Here is a 23,454-nt window from a genome sequence, read left to right as displayed (position 1 = left end):
CTAAACGACAAAGCAAAATCTCAACATTCAACATCAACACCAACTTTACACTGCTGTAAACCGAAACTGCAATTTAACTCTGACGAACAAACCCAACATACATACAAGGCAACCTGCACTGCCCAACCACTATCCTTCTGCTAGAGTACATTGGTAAACGCGGGAAAAGAAAAAGGCACGCCTGTGGAATTCGCGCGACTAATCATTGAAAGCTTGCGTGTGTAAGCAATTAACAACCAAGGTTGCAATGCTTTTCAGGCATCAGCAGCCGCAGATTACTTATACGAAACGCGATACTTACTTATATAAGTATATTTTGTTGCCGCCGGTGTATTATCATAGTAGGCTGACTAATATTATTTAAACTTGATTTTGTGAGCATATTTAATTAGGCAAAAGTAAAAACGTTTTGAGCCATAACTGTTTGCTCTCCAAACATTGGTCTATTATAGACTCTATAGTGAGTATATACTGCCCATCGTCACGACTATAAAATTTGAATATTCATGTATATTTAAGGCTTATACGCATTTGCAAATCATTACCGTGAGATCTCCGCAGTATATTTATTCCAATATGTGCGTACAGTATATTCCACAGTTAAAACTAATTCATGTTCATTACTCTATTGTTAAGAGCATACAATAGTCCTTAACTTATGTAAATTATTTTATAAAGTCCGCTTCGAGCATTAACCTGTATAGACAGTGTGTGATACAGTATATAGGGCGGGGTAAGATGGGGCACATTTTCATTCTATTTTCTCGCCCCATTTGGGTGTAAATATAAACCATTTAAAGAATTATAAAACCGTTATTTTACGACTCTCATAGACCGCTGTGTATTTGTTTAAAATACGTCAGGATATTTGGATATTATGTACAAAAGCAAAGAGTCCCACCTTACCCCACAGTACAATACAATATAAAAACCTGTTTATCGTGTAAAGTGTTAACAGTAAAATACATGGCTAGTTTTCGGCATTATAAACTCGGTGAATCCTTCGAATTTATAATGGTCCAATATATACGACCATGTTGGGGTCACATTTGGTCCTTTAGTTGGATCGCCACCGGTATAAAGTGGGGTAGTTACTGCGTTCTTCCCAGCACCTAGCAATTCATACATGATACCAGTACAGGTTGACATCATTTTGGGAGAACCGTTCATTGACATTTCTAAAACGTTTGCAAGTTGGAATAAAATAAAACTCGGCATGTTTCTATAAAAATGTCGGGTTACTTCGCAAGACTATATACATAGAATACTTTATACACTTCTTGGCCGGTTATTATGAAAAGTTTATAAAGGCTGCATCTAATTATACAAAGTAACTTCACTAACAAAGTTATATATGTAGTATAATTTGTGGGCAAGCAAGGAATACATGAAACAGAACACCCGTGTTATAACGACTGCCGTTGGTCCATCACGCGAGGATAAATAAGTTACATTCAACTTACCTAAGCAATCCAGTAACGAGGTGTAGATTTGGTTGAACCGTAGGATTGCTGTGTAAGCCAATATATTAGTAGGCCTCTTCATTCTAGATATTGGCCAAATGTCTCTGTTGGTGTCTCTGACCGAAATTCTTTCCCCCAAGTAGCAAAAATATTTGGAATTCGAAGAAATATTTGACCTTGTCAGATCTGCGCAAACGTCCACGTACGGCATACACGTATCCTGAGGCCACTGTGGCTCTTTCTTACCCAACGGGATAATTTTTCTTCCGTTGGCTATTTCTTGAAACTTAATGTAGTGGGATTTCTCCTGGTACGGCGAGTTTACTGAATTATGACTCGCATCGTTTTCAGCAATATCAGTTACGAAAGGTGCGCATGGTGTGCCACCCTCTCCTTCATATACAACTTCCATGAGCGCTTCGATCGCAGATTTTAAACCGTGGACGGGAAATAAAGTTGCACTGCTCAGACCCTTGGTCACATACCACTGCTCTGGTCCGAACTGTCTTGTGGGGTCACCGGTAAACACAGTGTTGTTGGGTGAATCCATTTTAACGCAGGCTTCTGCTTGGATCAAACGCAGCATCGCGTGAGCGTAGAATCCTCCGATGGTGTAAACGTCCGTGATCTCAGGTTGGTCCAGCATATCAGTCGAAAATTTAAACAGATTTTGCCAAAGTGATTCCTTTGAATTACTCCAGTTTCCTGACTTTTTTAAATGATAATTATTATTTTTCCTATGTTTGTTTTTTTTTTATTTAGATTTCAACCTTTTTGAATCCCAAAATAACCTAATACATACCTTAAACTTATTCTTTACTTTTCCTTTTGATTTTTCAAACCAATATGGATTCTCACATAACGAAGCATCTGTGAAGTAAAACTACTTAACATAGAATTAAAAACTTTGCAGTTATCGCTCACTTTTCCCCAGTAATGCACATTTTCCACCCTTGTCTGTTGGTATCTCATTCCACAGGTTAGCTATCTGATGAATAATCTTCATCACAGCAGGGGAAGCAGGCTTCTCAATTTCCATAAACACTTCTTTGACTAAGGAAATCGAGAATGGTTCAAGTTTGAGTACAACATCAGGTCGAATCTAAATGGAAGATTTAAAAGGTTCATTACTCCAACCTAGTGTTCATTATGGATTGTATTAATTGTCAGCTCGTAAAGAAGAGAAAAAACAAAAAGAGTTCTTCTTTTATTCAAGATCATTGTTAAAGACGTAATAGAAAATATACTATAATATAATAGTATATAGAAGAGTGGGGTAAGCTGAATACCATTAGCACATAAAATCCCATATTTCCGAATATTTTACAACGCTCCTTTACCGTCGTGAATATACGGTTATTTAATTTTGTTTATTCTAATAGGAGGATAAAGATAATGAAAGTACGAACCATCTTTCCCCCACCTACTATATTATACATAGCTGCTTTGTAACTTCAACATACCTCATAAAAATCTTTAGAAGGAAATGGTGTCGGGTAGTTTGGCAACCATAGAGAGTCAGTCATGTTAGGTTTTCCACCAACAGAGTTTAAAACATTGGCATTCAGTACAACGTGAAGCATTTCCTCTGTTGAGATGCTGTGATTAAATGATAAAGCAATAACTTGTATTTTTATAATCTACATTCTTTATAAAGAGACAAATACAGGTTAATAAAAACTCTGTTTGAGGAAGGGTAATGTTAATTGTATTTGTTTCTTCACTAACGAAGATTTAAGAAAAGGTAAATCGAAAAGTTTTTGGCGATAAAACGACAGTCGTTATAAACTGTTTTATCTGTAAACATATTTACGGTTAAAAGCATGTTTACATTTAAAAAAATAATTGAAAAGGTATAAAATGAATTGCAGTTACTATATTATATTCAGGTGAGGATCCTGTTTCATGTTCTATAGGATTTGGACCAGATTTGGGAGTGTATATAGTACTGTGGGGTAAAGGGGGATATCGTTAGCCGCTATAGGACCCATCATTCCTAATTGTAATTTGACCATTTTAACAATGCTCTTTTAGAGTCGCAGAGCAACGTTTATATTATTCTATAAATATTATTTGCTTACTAAAAAAGAAGAGAGAATGAAATCATGTTTCGTCTTACCCCCACTTTATAGGTTTTACCATTTTTATAAACTTTATGACATATGCAATTAAGTGTTAAACTAACACGCGTACCTTTTCAGTATATTGTAAACTTCTTTAAACTTTTCACGCTTGAGAGATAACATGGCAGTCATATAGGGGGGTATGGTGTACAGTTCGACCCATATTCCCATCTGGATTATGTTGCGGATTTCCTCCATAGTTTTCTGTAGATTATCAGCTGAACCGCATATACCGTGACGAGATTCGTGATATTCATATGATGTGCTGTGAAAAATAAACTTCAGAATATCACCTGAGTGGTAAAAGTAAATTTAGTAAAGTGGGGATGAGACGCCTTTAAATTTTATTTTCTTCTCATCCCGTTTGGTATAGTAAACAAAGAACATTCAAAGAATTATGAAATCTTATCCCTACGACTACCATAGACCCGACTTCCATCATTTACATCCCATTAGCATTATATTACAGCGATATTAATACATCTTAACTTACGATTCGTTTAATTTGGTTTTATAGACGTTTCCATTCATCTCACATTCGAGCCACCTTCTTACGATTTCCGTCTTATCAGGTGAAAGGTCACGAGTGGTCGGCATGAAGTTGGGATGACTCCAGTCGTATTCAAACATCGACATATTGATCATACGTAGCTTAGATCTGTAAACATTTACAATAATTTTCCATATGATGTAGGATGAATACAGTAGCGTTAGCATATATAATCCAATTTTTTCTAATCGAATTTGTAAGAACTATTTTTAGAATCGCGAGGAAACGGTTATGTATTTCTGTAAAACGTTTTGTTTACTACCAAATGGGACACTAAAAGATCTTTAAAGCACGGATCATTTTACCCCAACCTATACTATAAAATACACAATTCTAAAGCCGAAAGCAATGTAAAAACTTTACATCTCACCTGACGTCATGAATATTTCTTAAATTGATGACGTCATGTTTCTCCATCACAGGAAACATATTGTAGTAAAATTGAAAGATCGGTTTGACGTCATCGTTCCAGGTTGGACATTGCTTTCTCATGGTCGCCATTGGTAATGAGGTAAAAACTTTGATAGCCATCCCGTACGTATAATGAGCATCGTGGAGATGGCATTGCTTCTTAGCTTGGTAGTTTAAGAATGGATTCATAGCAGTTGCGAAAGTTCCTCCACTCCCAATGCGAATAACTCTATTTCTTGATTGAGTTTCGAGAATTAAACCGGTGGGGTATATCTGTAAATGAATGAAATGAACAGATATGTTCTGTTTCATATACCTCGTGCCCGCTAACAAGTTACTTTGTGGAAAGTTCTTTTTGGGGTTTTTAATGTAAAGCTATGTTTTTGACAACCTCTAGGGCACCACGGGTTTGAAGCAATTGTAAGTGTCTTGCCCAAGGACATACTTACGCCCACTGTGGTGGCAACGTCGAGCTTCTAACTCGATTTCCCTGCCCAAAGGCGAAAGAGCTAACCAATATGCATACACAGTACTAAGCACAAAAACACGTGTATGAAAAAATTAAAACTTAACTGATAATAATATACCTGGCCATCAAGGTTGCATTTACGAGCGTTCCCCGGATTGTGGATTGCCGCTACGGTTATTTTAGCAATTCCGTTTATATCTGTCCGACAAGAAGGTCTCAATTTCAAAACACTTCTTGGTCGGGCTAAATACGGCGAACAGCTATCCTTTGAATAAAAACATTGATTATACGAAAATCGTTTGTGTTTGAAATGCCATTACTATTTTGTAAGTGAGGTCCTACAGTAAGGTACACTATAAAGGGGCCTATAGGAGGTAGGCCAGAGTTAGTCCATTACCCAACATTGTATAAACATTGTATAAGCATTACCCAACATTGTATAGATTGTATAAGCACCCAATGTTGTATTGTTTATTCTATATGAATTAGGTTCTGCTGTCATAGACCTTCGGGTTTAGGTAAGAGAGTTGCGCACCATATGCCAACTATAGAGTACCCTATATAAACTAATTCATATAGTGTCACAAATACTTACAAATTAGCAGTTCGAAAAAATAAGTAAGCCAAGTTCGTATTTTACCTTTCCTTTTGTACACATGTTCACTGGAAACGGCTGCTTCATGATTTGCAAACTAACACTGGCATCTTGTAGCGGTCGACCGAACTTTGTTGCGATGGCTGGAAACTCCCAAGTTTCACCTCGGCTCAAGCGCTTGGTTATGCTGGCCATCGGCTGATGTATTGTATATATATTAATATAATAGGGTGGGGGGGGGGGGTGAATAAGATGGGACAGCTTTTCATTTTGTTATCTCGTCCGATTTGGTAGTAAATACAGAATATTCAAAGGTGTTCCATCTTACCCCACCCTACTTATGTTGATATTTTTTTTATTTTTCGAGGGCCAATATCAGATGTTGGAAGATCTCTTTCATGTTTATATTAATATTTAACACAAAATTAAATAAACTTTTAAACGGCAATAAACATAAAATAGTTCAACTGACGATAAAAAATTGTGCTTCTTTACTTTTCGTTATTTTAATTAATTTGATCTTCGCTATTATATACGAACAAATAAAGTTTAAAATAGAACAATTGTTTATAGAAATCCGTGTTTAAACCGAATGATTGGTTTAAGATCAATATAAACTTACTTTGACGTTCAAACCATCGATCGCTTCAATCGACAACAAATGACAGTTTTGATGAAACGACACTCGGCAGAGGTGCGGATATAATGAACAAACACTGTAACCTTCCTTCCTTGGTGTACCAACTCTCTTGTTCAAGCTTAAACGGTTAACCAGAGCAACCCTACCACGGGAAATACTTCTTCGAAGCCACCAGTTTACTGACGAAAGACGAATTTGAACAACTCCCCCGAAAACTGTGTACCTTCAAAGAAAATGCCAATTTTACACCAAGTTAACACAACATGGTTGTTTAATTTTTTTTCCCTCCGGAGTAGATATCTATGGTTTACGAATTAGAGGCTCGACAATACTATCTTTATATGAGAGTATGTGTCTGACGATTTAGACAACCCATAAGCGACCATTATGGGTTGAAGTATAATTGTATAAAATCGAGAGAATAAGATGTATCACTAGCTTTTAAAGGTTACTTTATTTTAAACCACTTTTATAATTCCACTTACCACTGTTGAGTTCGATACAAATAGTTGAGCGCGCCACCCTGCGTGAGCATAAACATAGAATGCAATCCGCAAGTGGTCGCTCTATGCAGTAGGTGTGATACAAAGTAATCCATATCATCTTCCGCTGGATATATTGCCAAGTCAAGATATTTTAATCCGTCGCTTATAAATGTTCCGTACCGATTACATTTCATCACGTTGGAAAAATCGACAACAAAAGTCTGTTTTAGATGCAATGTTATAGAAATGAATACAAACATAAATGAATGTCACTTATATATTCTAACACGTTGCGGGCAACGACATTCGTTATAAAGCAGGTGTTCTGTTGCATACAGAAATTAAATTATTTTTATTTTTTTTTTTTTTAATCTATATATCTGATAACAAAGACAACTCATAGTGGGTCGCTGGACTGGAGAAATTACCGTTAAAGGACATATATATGCCCATAAGTAGCAGCATAAAGCTACCGGCAAGAATATACGTCTATCTTATTAGTACCGAGCATCGAAGCCAGTATACTTAGGTTTTACCAACTACTTACGTCTTGCGCTTCATCAAAATAAAATCCTATCTCATAGTTTGGCCTCAACATTAAGTTGAGCGGATGCATTGATCTTCCTGCGTGCACGGACTTCGGGTCATCTGGTGACGTCATTCCTATTGTTCCAGTAAGCCTACCTGTTTGTCCTCGCCGTGTACTGGAATGTAATTGGAAAGCTGAAACTACCTATATATAGTAGGGTGGGGGAAGATGGGACACCTTTTTTTTCCTTGTCTTATTTTGTAAACAAAAAACAATCAAAGAATTATAAAACCGTATCCTTATGACCCCCAATGTCTCACGTCTTCCCCCAACCTTTAATATGTTTACTCAACTAACTTACAAAAGGTCCATGACGAAGATGATTGAAAGGCGAGATGAATCTTCAAACTTTGATTTGTAGAAAGAATCAATCCAGTTAATGTCGGTCAGTTTACTTTTAACAATAGCTGATAACGCTCCATCACTTTGCCTGTATGGTAAAGTATTTTATAATAACATTCTTTTATTTATCTCTTCGAAAACGATAGCGACGCTGATGTTGTTTAAAGAACGAATAAGAGAAGGGAATCAACAGCAAAACAACAGTTGTTAAAACAGGCTATAGAAAAAAAATGGGGAAACGATGTCAGTTGAAAAGCGTGGTGGCTGAACCAAACATACGGTGAACTCACACTAAGTTATTTAATTATAACAAAATTACTATGTAAGTAAAAAAGTGCCTGAAGATACGAGTCGGGGATTGATCCAAAGATTGGATTATGATGAGTAAGAAATAACATATATTAATTTTATAATAGTGACTTGCAGTACACGTGAAAAGTTTTCTACATTATTGCTATTATTGTGAACTTATTTTAGATACCCGATCACTCTAGATGTCATCTGAGTGAATGACGACGATTCCATTAAAGCTGTGAAAACACCAGGAATATGAATTCGATATCCAATTACCTCGGAAGCAAGTTGCCAATCTGGATCTAAATCTACCATACGACCAGTGTTTTTATCTGTAATGAAAAAAAAACAAGTTAAAAAATCAATGTAAATCTAAAGGGACGGGGAAATAGCAGTCTTTATAACACATGTGTTTTGCTTCGTTTACATCACTTCATGCCTTGGACAATTGCACGTGGCACAGGCCGGAGTTCAAGGCTTGATGCTGCTACAAATGGTCCGTTATATGTGCTGTCTGTAAGTTTGCCAGTCATATATTAAAATAATAATAAAAAATTGACACACGACGTTACATATATAATAACTCGTAAGCGTGTGTACGAAACACTTAAAAGTCACTTTGTTATAACGATTATCGTTGCCGGTTGCCCAGTTAGGCGAGGATAAGTTATGCTTGCTTATTAATTCGTATTCGTATTGCAGAAAACATATGCTGGGTAAAATAGAAGCACCTGTTACTTTTCTCCCAACAATTGGATCTTTTGTGAGGCAAGCTTGCCCGGGTTTCCAACAAGCGGATGTCACTTTAGCTCCATCAAAATAAAAATGACCGTTTCCCATTGGATCTGCCGAACCTCTCTGGAACCCGTAGCGATGTACTGTAGGACCTGCCTGGTGAATTTTTAAGGCAATTGAAATAATTATGGGGGTGTAATATAGGCTGGGGTAAGATGTATATCGTCATAATATCCCATACATAATATCCAATATAGTGTGATCGTTTTTAACATCTAACAACGCTCTTTTAGAGTTGGGAGGATACGGGTATTTAATTCTGTTATTATTCTCTGATTACTATCAAACGGGCGATAAAGGACATTTTTAACGTAAACCTTACCCATCCTACTATACACCTGCAAGACAACCACGGGGCTAAAAGTGGAAAATTAAAAATAAAATTAGGTTGCGCATATGTAAGTAATTGCCGGGGCAAGCAAGAAGAAGTTCGTATCTATATGCTTCATACGAATCTACGGTAAAAAAGCGTTTGTATTGTTGCGCACTGCATCAAAAACGGTGCACGGCAAAGATATGAAGTCATTTTGCTCTGGCGTTGATGTGAGGTGAACTTTAGGTACTGCATATATATGTATATACATTTATATACATCTTACCTGGTGGAATTTTACTTCGGTCGCCGTGGTCAAGCGGAACGTGTTGCAAACCGGACAAAACTTATCGTTGTTGAAAAAGCATCGGAAGTTGTTTGTCGTTGGACAGTTCGCCACAAAAGTTCCGTAGAAATGAATCCGAGGCCATCCCAAGTATGCTGTTCGATTTAAATTTTTACTAAATTAAACATCTCCCGCATATATTTATGGTGGTACATTCAACTTTGACTTACATGGACAAACTTGCAAATTACAAGATCTGCGAATTGTCTGATTTTTGATTTCACCGAATGTAAATTTGTTCAACGTTTGTTGTTTGGTCTGATATCCCTCGCCGCATGTTACGCTGCATTTCGACCACGATCCCTCTTCTGTTGAGCTGGGAACTGCATCAGATACATTATAAAACTAGTATAGTTAGGGTGGGGGATATGGAACACCTTTAACACATAATGTCCAAATATCCTTGTCGTGTTTTAAACAACTAACGACAGTCTATGGGAGTCGTGACGTCACGGTTTTATAATTCTATTTTCTTGTTTAAATTGGCAAACATAGAAAATTCAAAAAATTATAAAACCGTATCCTTACGACCTCCACAGACCGTTGTTACTTGTTTGAAACACGGTCAGGATATTTAGACGTTATATGTTCTAAAAGTGCCCCATCTTCCCCCACCCTACTATACACCACTAACAACTATACACTGAAGCGGTTTACAAACTGTTTACCTGCTTGCGACTCTCGAATAATGAAATCTGCAGCAAGAGTAAGAAACCAAAGCCCAACTTTCATGATTACGTTTCAGCCGCAACATGAAGATAACTTGGCTCAAGAATGAAATAAATATCTTTATAGCTTCGACTTAAAGCAGTAACGAAGGAAATCATAAATCTTTCATTTGAATAACAATCGGTCAAATCATTGTCTATTGCAATTCAGGAAGCAGCCGTCGTATTTTCTATAGCACTCACACCCGACACCCGAAGGTCCAAACTATTTCTCAACTAAACTCCTCACAGCCACAAAAACCAAATAGCGTGACGACGCAATGCTACTTTAAAGTTAGATGATTTAACAATTGCTAAAAATCGATGATTTATACCAATTCATTGCCCTGTTAAAATGCAAATACCTTGAGTATTGTTTACCCCTCATACAAGTTTAATGTGTTGTATACCGATGTGTTTATAAACAGTGGTTTTATTTTAATTTTACTTTGACGCTAATCCGCAAAGCCTGAAATAAACGTAAACACTAAGATTTGCTGGCTTCCAAACAATACGATCATCTATAAGACGGTAGTGAAATAAAATGCGTTGTTACGATTCTGCATCGCTGAAATACCTCACATTCAAACAACAGTTTCATTCCATACAACAACCGTTCTTCCAAAACGACCCAATTCGCTTCCACGCGTATATTCACTACTCTGCTAGACATTAATCAACGAGAGACACATAAACCGCCGGACGCAGTTGACTTCCCGTGCTGCCCAAGGAATATTAGGCGTGGGCAGCACTTGCTTCAAGCTTATATACAGACACACAGGCGATCTTGTAAGGCTTGATTAAATTCGGCCTGTTATACCAAAACACCAAATTATTACTGCAAATACAATAAATAGTGTTCTGGGGTAAGATAGGACATCTTTACCACATAGTATCCGAACATCCTGATCGTGCTTTAAACAATTATCAACAGATGATTGGGATCGTAAGCATACGCTTTTAAAATTGTTTGAATGCTCTTTGTTTACTACTTACCGATACGCAAAAATAAAATGAAAAGGTGTCCCATCTTACCCCACCCTAATATGCGAATATGCCGAGGTAAAACTTTTCAAACTGTTTTGTGTGTTTCACTTTCCCTACGTTATTCATCATAGAATTAGTGTTATGAACCATATAAACAGTTAGATCCACGCTATATACAATATATAAACATATTATGTTATTTCCCCTTAGAACCCAGCGTACAAAAAAACACGCCTGCATTTAGTTACCGGATGAACGAGAAATTATACTAGGACTTATTTTACACCATAGTAACTTAAGAGTATTAAATTTCTAGATGAGCCGTTTAATGAGAAGATACGTTAGACCAAATAATTCCCAGCAGTGTTCCACAATCACTTTATATTAGGTATAAATGTAAACTATATGCATATAAAGTGTATACACTCATTTAATTGTTTATTATTTATATTGTACAGAAAGGTTGATTACACATGTATTACTCATTACGTTTCCTATTGGAAATAACAGGTAAGTAAACAAACCAGTGCTATCTATATGCTGAAGGCGATTGTTTCTCTAAACGCAGCTTATTGTCATGTATGAAACTTGGGGGGAAATCTACAGTCGTTAGGACTCCGGTGCTTTATTTCAAATAAGTTACCACGTTTTCGACTTTGTTGGCGATAATACTTTATTTTTTTATTTATGGCTGAAAACTAAGACAGCAACCCGTAAGGAACACTAGATTTTGGAATCGCCGTTATGTGAGGCAGTATATACGCCCACATTCGTATACCAGCTTCGAGCCTCGCACCTGTAACCAATGGGATGCATCCAGCAGGCTCGCCAACCACTGTTCCACAGCAGCGCCAAACGATTAAATAATTTTTTTTCTTGACAGATATACAAACGATTTTATAGTTTTGAATCCTTATATCAAATTGTGCATAAAACTAAATGGAAGAGATAGAAGAAAGCAAGCCAGCATGTGGTGAGAAATGCCCAACGTGCGAACAAATAATAGAAATCTGTCCAACTTGTGAGCAGCGAGTAATAACTACTCAACCAGAAAAAGGTAGGAATGAATGTCGGAATTGGTTTAAACCATATATGGTTACTATAATGTTTGCCCTATATATAGCTGAGATAAATGAGTTCCGATATATATATAATACTATAAGATATCAATTAATGAGAAAACTTAATTATTTGATCTAGGTATGGACATTGACAAAGCAATCGAAAGATCTGGAAAGGTTTTAGGATGTTGTTCAAAGATGTTTAGTTGCATTGGTAAAGCGAACACCATGGCCGAGGATCTGCAAAAGTAAAACACTCCACGCTTATCTATTGGTAGCCTATATACAGCAGTAGTGTGGGGTAAGATGAGAAACCTTTAGTAAATAATATCCAAATATCCTGATAGTGTAAACAAAAACAACGCTCTCTGGAAATCATAAATACAAGGTTTTATAATTCTTTAGGTGTTATTTGTTTACTACCAAACTGGACAAGAAAATGTAATCAAAGGGTGTCCCATCTTACCCCAAACTACTATATTTATTTTAAGTTATACATGTCACAAATGTAACACAAAAAAGTACAATCAATTAAAACTGTGGGCATCTTTGTAATTGCCCTACAAATGTTCTCCTCTGAGATAAATCCAACGATGCCAATTTTCCGTTCAGCACCAGCATCACGCTAATAAGTGACGTCACGGGTGCTTCTCGCTTGAGTGCGTACCCACATAACATAATGAAAAATGCATTGCTTAAAAACAGCAGCATCTATTAATTCGTGTTCAATTCATCTTGGATTTGTCAATTTAGAAGCCCCCACATTTCTTCGTGTTGTGTTTGTAAATGTTTTTCCTTGTGAATTAGCCTGAATATAAAGCTCTACTTTCGGTTTGATACTCATATATATCCTTGAACAAGAGTTAATAAAAATTGCTTCAACGACTTTTATTATTTTTTGCAACCTTGGAACATCTATATTTATGTCAAAACAAATTGTAATAATTGTAAAATATAATATGTATAAGACTTTATTAGTAACATGCCCGATTTCTATTGTTATAATTGGAATTCCATATGGTGTTACGTTTAATAAGGTACATGAAGCCGTGTTATTTTAAATTTTATTTAGCAGAATTTTATTTAGACTGTAACACCAGCCATGAATTGTTAATTAAATCGTCGCTTGTATTTTATACTACAAAAAACACAAGTATGCTGATACCTCACGTTTAGCAAACCCAAATGAAAATTGTTTTTATTCAAGTGTTTATTTTGCTGTTGGTAAAGCAAAGAGGTCACACCACGGCCATTTATTTACGGGGACTGTAAAAATATTAAAAGGTTAAATCCAAAGTTACTTGGCAACTGGAGGTTACATTACAGCATGTAGTAGTTTATCAAGAACATTTTGACAGGCTACATTTTCCGATAAAAACCACTACTTATAATATTAAGCGTTACGCCCAATATATAAACAAAATTATTATTTGTTTATTTTTGCAAAGCATTTTTCAAAGCGAACTTTAATTAGTGAAACATGAATAATGTGCATTCAACACCAGCAAATAATATCCAAGAATCTGCAGCCAAAGTCAGAACACCAGCAGCTGATGGATCAAGTTATCTGCCTGGAGTAGAAAGAATATATCAGTACGAGGATGGTACAGGTATGGCTCGAATTATTGAATATGAACGTAATTTATTTATCTTCGCGTGTCGGTCCAGCGACAGTCGTTTAACACGGGTGTTCTGTTCCATACACCTAGTGCTGGCTTGCGAGGTACCAATTATGTAACTTTGTGCATAGGTGATATATTGCTATTAGATTTTTTATTTTTGTAATGTGTTGCTGAAAATTTAGACAACCCATAAGTAACCAGTGGGTTGGAGCAATTGCCATTGGGTGTCTTGCCCAAGGGCAAATACAGCCACCATGATATGTAGCAGCATCGAACCTAGTATCGGTAACCTCTGCTGGGTTAGAGGCAGGCGCAAAAACCAATGCGCAACGCCCCCTGACGTTTCCCGACTATATGTTATAAAATCGCGTAAAATAAAATAAAATTTAAATGGTAATATACTAAACTAAATGATAGTTTGCACTATAGGTTCTGTTCAACCAGCAGCATATCCTGGTCCTAACAAAGAACCAATCGGCTGGCGACCAACACGAGGTATATAGATATACAACAAACGATTCGTATGTTTTAAAATGGCTACCGTGAGGTCTATAGATTTTAGAACGGTATATGATCACAAACCGGTACGGAATCGAATTTACTATTGTGGGATTATGGATAGGATACTTTAGCACATAATATCCTATATTACCTAGCCGTATTTTAAAAACTAACAACACTATTTTAGAGTCGTGAAGATATGGTTAAATAGTTCTATGAATATTCTTTGTTTACTACCAAGTGGTAGGATAAAACAAAATTTGTCAAATTGTGTAAACGTTTATAACTTGGTTTTAAGTTACCAAATACGTTACAATAGTTGCACCTGTACCAGAAGCTTATACACATTCCGCCCCGAGCCCAAGCGAAGAAGGTATCTAACTTACACACATTTACTTTGTTTTGATATATTAGTGCCCTTTATCACAAGGAAAATAACCAATGATGATTGAATAAATGAATAATTATTAAATGGATAAATGAATAAATAGATGTAACTTATTTATCCTCGTGTGGCGGTGTAACGACAGTCAATATAACACGAGTATTTTGTATCATACACCTCCTCCCCGCTTATGTATGTAGTTTTGTGGGTATAAATAATTGTAAGGAATGTTTTTTAAAACTGTGGAATATAGGCAAGTGCACTAATTACTTTGTCAATGCATCGGTACCATTAAAGATGCAAATATGAATACTCAATAGATTTCTAACGCGAATTGTAGACCGATAGTAACCAATTACTTTCTTATAGATGAGTGTGATTCTGACAAGGCGGTTGCAATATGTTGCAGTATACTAGCTTGCTTCGTTGCAATGATGAAATGCATTCGTAGTGTTTTGGAAGTTGTCGCTGCCCTTGTGGAGTAAGTTGTATCACGGGCTACTAGAGATAACTCTATAATAGGCCGTGGTTGTATAGCCAGTTCTGTTAAATAATTACTACTCACTGTTTTTTTTTTAGTTTTAACAGCCATGCTTTTTAACTTTTATCTGAACACTGTTCTCAATTAGCAATTTTATGTACAGTACGGTGGGGTAGGATGGAACACCTTTAGCACATATATACTATTCAAATATCCTGGGCGTGTTTTAAACAAATTACAACAATCTATGGGAGTTGCAACGATATGGTTTTATAATTCCTTGTTTACAACCAAATGGAACGAAAAAGTAGACCGAAAAGGTGTTTCATCTTACCCCACCCTGCTATATAGCTTGTTTTAACCACTGTTGTTGTATTGTTAATTGCCTTATTCTGTTGTTTTAATTAGTTTATTCGTTACGATATTTGACGAGATAAAATAATTTAGTAATGACAAATCCAAGATGAAAAATTATATATACATATATTTTGTAATCAGAATTCCATATGATTTATTTGTACAAACTGTTTTCCTTTTGTAATGTTAAACGAGCGTTGTTTTTATTTCTTTTGCTTTTACGTAAATTACTTATACAACGACAATGCGTGTAATTTATATTGCATGAAAGTTTATATTTTTGACCCAATACAGATGTTTTAATTTTGTAATAGGTTGCTTTCTATAAGATACAATGTTGATTTATAGTAGGGTGAGGCAAGATGGGACACTTTTTCATTCTTCTTTTTATTGTTCTATTTGGTAGTAAAACATTTGGAATTGGACAAGTTAAATAATTAGCACAACAAGCGTGTTAGTACAAGTATTTGTATTTCAATAAAACTTCACAAATATATTAACGTATCTCTTGACAAGTCGTCTCTTCTAATGTACAGGTTTACAGTAAATGTATAAACTAAAAAAGCAGAGCTTTAACAAAAAACTTTTGTCAAAATTGAAGCGGTCGCGTCACGCGAGTGTAAATAAATTACTTGTTCACTTATTAATTGCGTTATTAGTTTCTGAATATACTATTTTCGAACCCTTCAATCGTCCAACTTAAATCACATCATATATATAGGGGTTGGGGTAATATGGAACTTGTTTATATTCTCGTTTCTTGTCCCATTTTGTAATAAATATTTACGGAACTATACAAACGTAGCTTCGGTGTCGTGATATATTCGTTCCGATTAATATATTTGTACCGGGCGCTTCTGCGCATGCCGAGACAAAAAAATAGTGAAGAATCCTTTGGTACATATTAGCAAATATGGGATTTAGGCAAATCCAATGCTGTAACTGAACGGATCAATACATTTTATCCTTTAAGGTTACATAATTCTAACGAACAATTATAATGCATAAAAACCTTGTGGCAGACAAAGTCGCACAGTAGGTAAATATTATTAATTATAACTAAGGACTCGGTACACTAATTGCGTTTTGAACGACCAAATTACATAATAATGTACTGAGACAATTACATAATAATGTACTGAGACACTTACATAATAATGTACTGAGACACTCCACAATTACATAATAATGTACTTACTCCACAATTACATAATAATGTAATTACATAATAATGTACTGAGACACTCCACAATAAATCATTTACTTTTTTTAATAAGCATTTCATCACGTGTGGTTATCTTTGCGTCTTTAAAGACGTGCTGATGTTAAATTTGTTTGCATTTCAAGTCAATTATGATCATTATATGTTTAATATTCCAAATGTTGTCGAATGCGTGTTTACATTTCATCACTAAAATGTTGAATATTTATTTTTAAATTATAAACAAACACATAATGCCATGGTTGAATTTATTTCTGATTGATATTAAATCGTGAATGTTAGTGACATTTATCAATAATTCAACCAAAGGCGGACATCTTCTGCTTATTGAATGTTCTCTTCAGCTGAAAACAATGGAAATATTGGTAAAACAATCATACGTCGTAAAAATATAATTCAGTGAAAGTAGCCTATATATGCTCTGTCATTGTTTGAAATTTCGAAATAGTTCATATTCTACATATTTTATTCTATGTATTGTTCGGCGCCGTAGTACAGTTGGTTAGCGCGCCTGTCTTTAACCCAGCAGAGGTAATGGGTTCAAGGTTAGTCACTGTTACCACTACGGGCGTATGTGTCCTTGGGCAAGACACTTAAAGGCAAATGGTCGAACCCAGTGGTCACTAATGGCCTGTCCAAAATATCAACCAATTCTTTTAAAAAAATCTCCCAAAAATAATTACCTATAAAGCAATATACATGGTAACTCGTAGGATGACACGAGGTGTATAAACAGAACACCTATGTTATAAAGACCGTTGTTTTTCGGCAACGCGAGAACAAGTAAGTTACATTTGTTCATTGATATATTTAAATGTTTTCCTTCTTTGTTATTTCAAAATAGTTTATATTTACCATCAAAGAAAAGAGCATCGTAATGATCTTCGATATCTTTAACTGAAAAGTAAAACTTGTTTTTATTTATTAATTGAAGCAGCTTATTTTACTGCAATTTTATTCTATGTATTATTACTTATTTCCCTCTGTTTGCTGTTTCTAAGTAATTCACAATTAACGAAATTGCTTCAACGTAGCGACCATCATTGCCCCGCCATAGATAAATAGCTTAAATGTTGTTTGCTTTTTTATTTTGTTTGTTTATTGACTTACGATTTTGCTTCTGGCTGTCTGTGTTCCAGCGACGACGACGACGACGACTATACCACGCACCGTTGGTTGTATCTGTGAGGACGAGAAGTCCGACAAGGAGCAAAATCAGAAGTGCTGTCTTATTCATCTGTAAAACAAACAAATAAAGCATAAAACATAACTACGTAACTTACATTAATCTACTTGCAATTTCAATTGCAAGTAATATCAGAGAAGTTGCCAAACTCTGATGCTGTTCAAAATATACAAGGCCCTTATATTTGTTTTAACGTGCGAACTATTCTGATATTGCTTCCTTTATGCAAGACAATACACAATCCATTAATCTTTCCCATAACTGTTAACTTTAAGTGTAGGAAAATATAAATAAAGTAGCTGATAATTTCCTAATGCTATTGTTGTTCTCTGGGAATGCAAAGCAGAACTCAAGAACAATACTTCGGCTTCACCATGAAGCCCCGTTCCCATTAGTTGTGCTTTGACAAGGTTTCCCATGTAAGTTGCCATCAGCAAACCGGATAACAAAGATTCCATATTCCATTGTTGTATCATGGGAATCATAATAAACGCTGAATAGTTGCAAAACAGCTGACCAACACAATAGGTTTAGAATCTAACCAAACTCATTCTTTCGGATCGTTCTGAAAATTGTTATTTCCAATTACTGGAAATGTGTCATCTCCGCGAATATTATACTGGCGTTTACAAAGATCTGGTGAGATTTTCTGGTGGGAATACAGTATAGAGATTTTGCAGTTTGCAGGAGCACAAACTTCATGAAAATAATCTTGCAGCATCGATGTCATTCCTGCAGATTGCAGATACACGTCAATAGGAATCGACATTCAAAACCACCTACAATCAAATACAACAGATAGTAAACTCAGGGTTGTAAATTATTAAACCGTTAACATGCTTTAGAAACGAATGATTTACATTTACTCTTTTATTCACACTTAGTTGCTTACAAGTTATACAGTTGGTATAGTAGGGTGGGGAAAGATGGGACACTTTTGCGCATGATATCCGAATATCCTGATTGTGTTTAAAACAATTAACAACGGTCTATGGGAGTCTTGAGCATATAGTTTTACAATTCTTTGAATGTTTTTTGATTACTACCACACGAAACGAGAAAATAGAGTTAAAATGTGTCCTAACTTCCCCCATCCTACTATATAAGTTATTGTAGCGTAGCCTATTTGTCCTCGCAAGGGCAACAACGACAATTGTTATAAAATGTTTTTTGTTCCAAACACCTCGTGTCCACTTAGCAGTTCCCACATATGTAACTCAGTGGTGATTATTTCAATATACAAAGTATGGCTTGTCCTACGCACGCCAATTAATTACACAATGAATCAAATATATATTAAATTAAGTAGGAATTCCTAATGTGCTTTCGAAATGCACATGCTTTGCACGCCAAGTTTCAATGATAGCACGCGCCCACGTTAAAATAACCATCTTGGACGCGCGAGATCTCGTCAGAAACTGCCATATTGTGGGTTTACGTGGGTAGTTCTTCGTTGCATGCTCTGTGCCCTTGCTCAAAACGCCTAATAGTAGTGTGTTATAAAAACGTGTATATCTAATATGTGTATTTAATAATCAATGTTCTTTATTTTTACTTTGTATAATTTGTTTTCCTTTGTCCATTGTTAACCCAGCTTTGTTTGATTTGTTTATTTTTGTAACGTAATTTACCTATATATACAACAATGGCAATTTGTGTATGAAAATTAATATACTATCATGGGGTAAGCTGGCTACAGCAACTTTATCCCATATTTCCTGATTGTATTTTTAACAATTAACAACGCTCTTCAAATGTTCTCTTTTAAAAAGGCTACGGTTATATAATTCTTTAAACATTCTTTGTTTACTACTAAATAAAACAAAAATAGCTATGTGAACATGTCCCATCTTACCCAACCGAGAAGTACACTACTATATTAACAGTCGAAAGACGTATAAAAATTTTCGCTCTCGAAAAGACAAAACGACGACGATTCATTCTTTCGTACATTGCAACTATGAAAGCAACAATTTTTTTTTATATTTAACATATAGTAGGGTGGGAGAATATGGGACACCTTTAGCACATAATATCCAAATATTCTGATCGTATTTCAAACTTTAACAACAGATAAAAAGATATAATAAAAAACTTCTTTTTTTTATTTACTGTATGGCTGATAATTTAAATAAACCGGTTCAGCAGTGGCGTATCATAGACACCAAGAACGAATTATGGTGACTGGGCATGTTTCATGCACTTTCTAAGTTAATTTTGGAGATGAATTTTCGTTTTTAATTTAAAATAAATATACAGCTGGTATAAATAATACCTGTAGAATATTTTAGTGCAATTTTTACGAATCACCAGTTATCCCAAAGAAGAGTGTCCACTTATATGACACAGATTTGTTTTGTATTTATTAAAAACATGATATGGAAATATGAGATAGTGATGAACTAATTTAGTTTAAAAAAAATAAAACGATTGGTAACTACGAGCAAATAATATACAACAATACATTACAACCTAAAGTAAACGTTTTACAAAAGCAACCATACTGCTGTACCAACTACACTAGCTAAACTAGTCATTTGGCACACGACACGACAAAAGCGTTAATTACTTCGCCCATGCTGCAGCGGGAAAAAAACGCCAGAATTCCATCAAGTCTAGACGAGGTAGCGAGTAAAACTACCACCTTCTAATTCTAAACGTATATAATTACAAACAAATGCAGTCGCTTAAAACTTTTTCCAATGGTTACCTCTAATTATAATTTATCGAAACCAAATTTTCTGTTCAATGCAATAACATTTTCATCACGGGTGCTTCTAGTTTATGTGTCCACCCACAAAGTAGGGTGGAGGAAGATGAGACACCTTTTCATTCTATTGTCCCATTCCATTTGGTAGTAAACAAAGAACATTTAAAGAATTTTAAAACAGTATTCCCACGCCTTATATAGACTGTTGTTATTTGTTTAAAACACGACGAGAATATTATGTGCTAAGGTTGTCCCTTCTCCCCCAACTCTACTACATATAATACAATGGAAAGCGGCGTAAAAATGATTTTTCTTTACGATGTTTAAAAAATATTCTAGTTTACGATGAATTCATTTAAGAATGCTCCATCCAGAAGCTTCACATACCCCGTCGTATTTATGCAAATATTTCCCCTTCGTGGTCGGAGGAGCCAGAACTATAAGCCTGACTTTCGTTTTAGCAATGTTTACTTAGCATATGACTGGTAATCAATTAATTTGGTTATACAACGTATATATTTAGGTCGGCCATTCATTTTTGATCAGTTAAGAAGCATGGGCTGTATAGAATTTATAACAGCAATGCCAATATACCGTTTAAGGGTTTAAATTGCATCAATATGTTTAAATCTGCCATGTAGAGAGTTGTGAAGGATAAATTAAATTACAGAAAATTGTTGTGTCAAGTAAACCTATCTATAAATATTTGTTTTGGCATCGAAGGTGTTTTCTTATTACTGTGGTCTATAATAGCTTTGTGATGCGTACGTGGTACAAAGCTAATTGGGAAACCGAATGATCCAGTAAGGATGTATTTATTGCAGAGAAGCAGACAACGTGGTTATATTTGAAATAAAGATATTTTAACTATTATATAGCGACTGTAGCTTTTTAAAATTGTATATTCGCGTTATACAGTCATATTTAGTAGGGTGGAGGAAGATGGGACATCTTTTTTATTTTATTTTGTCGTCCCATTTGGTAGTAAACAAATTACATTTAAGGAGCTCCATATACCGATATCAATTGTTTAAAACACGATCAGAATATCTAGATAACATGTGCTAAAGATGTCCCGTCTTCCCCACCCTACTGTACATGACAGAGTATTATTCTGAACTATAAGGCGATAAAATATCTAAACCAAATGGTACAGTACAGCAGGTTGGGGTAATATGGTAATATTTGCTATCGTCATGATTAAAAAAGTATATCTACAGAATTATATAACGTTATCTTGGCGACTCTAAAAGGGCGCTGTTAATTGTCAAGATCACGAATACGTCCTGTAAGCTGCGGCGAAGACATCGGAATATAGGAATGGAAGAAAAACCAAGTTCTCTTCCTGGTGTGACTTCATCATATAACAAAGGCACAGGTATAGTAGGGTGGGGAAAGATGGGACAATTTGTCAGACGATACCTTTTTTAATTTTCTTTTTATAGACCCCCATTTAATGATAACCAGGAAAATAAGGTTACAGAAGTATACTTTGAACAGGTAAAAAATGCGAAATAGTAAGGGGCTATTTTTTAATGCTCGCTAAATCATAGTAAAGGCAATGATTTTTTTTAGTTTGCGTGTGCGAACGATTAAACTAGTTTCATAGCTTCATAAAACAACCTTGAATATTTCGTATAGTTTGGTTTTGTCTCATAAAACTAGTTTTAGTTTTGTAAAAAAACACTGAGATATAAGCATGAAGAAAACAGGCAGGGGTCAATATGACTTTAATTTGAGATAAAAACAACAACAAAATGTCAGTTTAACGGTATATATATAAAGTTTACATGGCAAAGAAACTAGCACAGCCTGTTAAACTTGGTAGTTTAACTACAAGTTGTAGAATACTGCTAATGTAAATATATTTCAATTTAGAGTCCCATCTTCCCCCACATTGTAGTTTTGTATGTTTTCATTGCCAAACTTTGAAAGATTTACTTTTAATTTGGTAATTTATACCTCAGGGGGTTTTAACTAGATACTGATATAATAAAAAGATAAAATTTTGAAAATATATTCGAAATTTGATCATTTGCACTTGGTGTTAATTTATAAGAAGGGGCTTGTGCCAAAAACAGAGTAGTAATACCCAATATGTAGCAAAAATGAAAAAGTTAGTGTAGTTTTTAAAATAAACACTTAAAACCTCCTAAAAACACTGTGCGCCTATCTTTTACCAAAGCATATATACTGCTTTTACAATGGAGACCAAGCGAAATGGGGACGGAGTTGGCGGTCACGTGAATAGAAAAAAGAATATATCACGGTTTTGGGAAGTTGCGCGTTCTACTCTTTTTTTTATTTCTGTGGTTTAGACTTAATTTTTAAAGCGTACAGTACTATTTCGTGTTATTTACGTATATTCCTATTTATAAATACACTTAATAATCAAAATTAACAATGATTTCAAACTGTCCCATCTTATCCTGTTTGTTTTCGAATTTGTAAAATTTCACTTGTTGTGCGGATAGTTAAATAACTCTTCGTGTGTTTTATTATATTTTATTAAATCGCTGTCAATTAATAAAGGAATGATAGTACTAATTCGTGGTATTAACCAAAAACCGTCATCTATTTTGATTTGGGAAATATTTGGCAATATGTGCTTAAGTATCCTATCTTCCCCCATTGTACTATTATTGAACAATGACGCAGCAAGAAGGGTTTTAGAAATCACCCCCCCCTTCTTTTAAAAAAAACTTTAAGTAAAAATAACTGCCCCCATATCCCCCACTTCTTTCACTCCCCTTATCTGTGCAACTAAGCATGACTATATATTTTAGAAAACCGTAGCTAATATTATTACTATTGTTATAC

At 35.1% G+C, this 23,454-nt stretch overlaps 1 protein-coding gene and 2 long non-coding RNA genes across 4 annotated transcripts; 1 reads left to right on the top strand and 2 right to left on the bottom strand.

The window, feature by feature from the left end:
- Positions 1-541: 541 nt before the first annotated feature.
- On the bottom strand, positions 542-10,653 carry LOC108950381. 2 transcript variants are annotated; one of them, XM_018816041.2, is made up of 19 exons: positions 10,084-10,650; positions 9,586-9,738; positions 9,356-9,510; positions 8,693-8,852; positions 8,149-8,293; positions 7,627-7,755; positions 7,284-7,440; positions 6,737-6,957; positions 6,234-6,474; positions 5,657-5,809; positions 5,135-5,281; positions 4,507-4,820; positions 4,080-4,244; positions 3,657-3,851; positions 2,927-3,062; positions 2,388-2,565; positions 2,266-2,333; positions 1,464-2,172; positions 542-1,178 (listed from the first exon to the last, which is right to left on the bottom strand). In XM_018816041.2, the coding sequence occupies exons 1-19, from the start codon at positions 10,145-10,147 to the stop codon at positions 952-954; spliced, it is 3,717 nt and encodes a 1,238-aa protein (XP_018671586.2). In that variant the 5' UTR covers positions 10,148-10,650; the 3' UTR covers positions 542-951. The 2 variants fall into 2 exon arrangements, 1 of the variants encoding a protein (XP_018671586.2); XR_003396906.1 differs by lacking the exon at positions 542-1,178 and having other exon boundaries at positions 1,844-2,172; positions 2,266-2,346; positions 10,084-10,653.
- Positions 10,654-11,521: 868 nt separating this feature from the next.
- On the top strand, positions 11,522-13,051 carry LOC113475161. Its single transcript, XR_003396904.1, has 2 exons — positions 11,522-12,166; positions 12,310-13,051. It is a non-coding gene; the product is annotated as an uncharacterized LOC113475161 (long non-coding RNA).
- A 3,918-nt stretch (positions 13,052-16,969) lies between these two features.
- Positions 16,970-18,006, bottom strand: LOC104266650. The gene is made up of 3 exons (XR_717657.3): positions 17,849-18,006; positions 17,594-17,635; positions 16,970-17,082 (listed from the first exon to the last, which is right to left on the bottom strand). It is a non-coding gene; the product is annotated as an uncharacterized LOC104266650 (long non-coding RNA).
- Positions 18,007-23,454: the final 5,448 nt, after the last annotated feature.

This window comes from Ciona intestinalis, unplaced genomic scaffold (assembly GCF_000224145.3).
Source record: "Ciona intestinalis unplaced genomic scaffold, KH HT000127.2, whole genome shotgun sequence".
NCBI classification, from domain to species: domain Eukaryota; kingdom Metazoa; phylum Chordata; class Ascidiacea; order Phlebobranchia; family Cionidae; genus Ciona; species Ciona intestinalis.
This window is presented reverse-complemented; position numbering and strand designations above follow the sequence as displayed.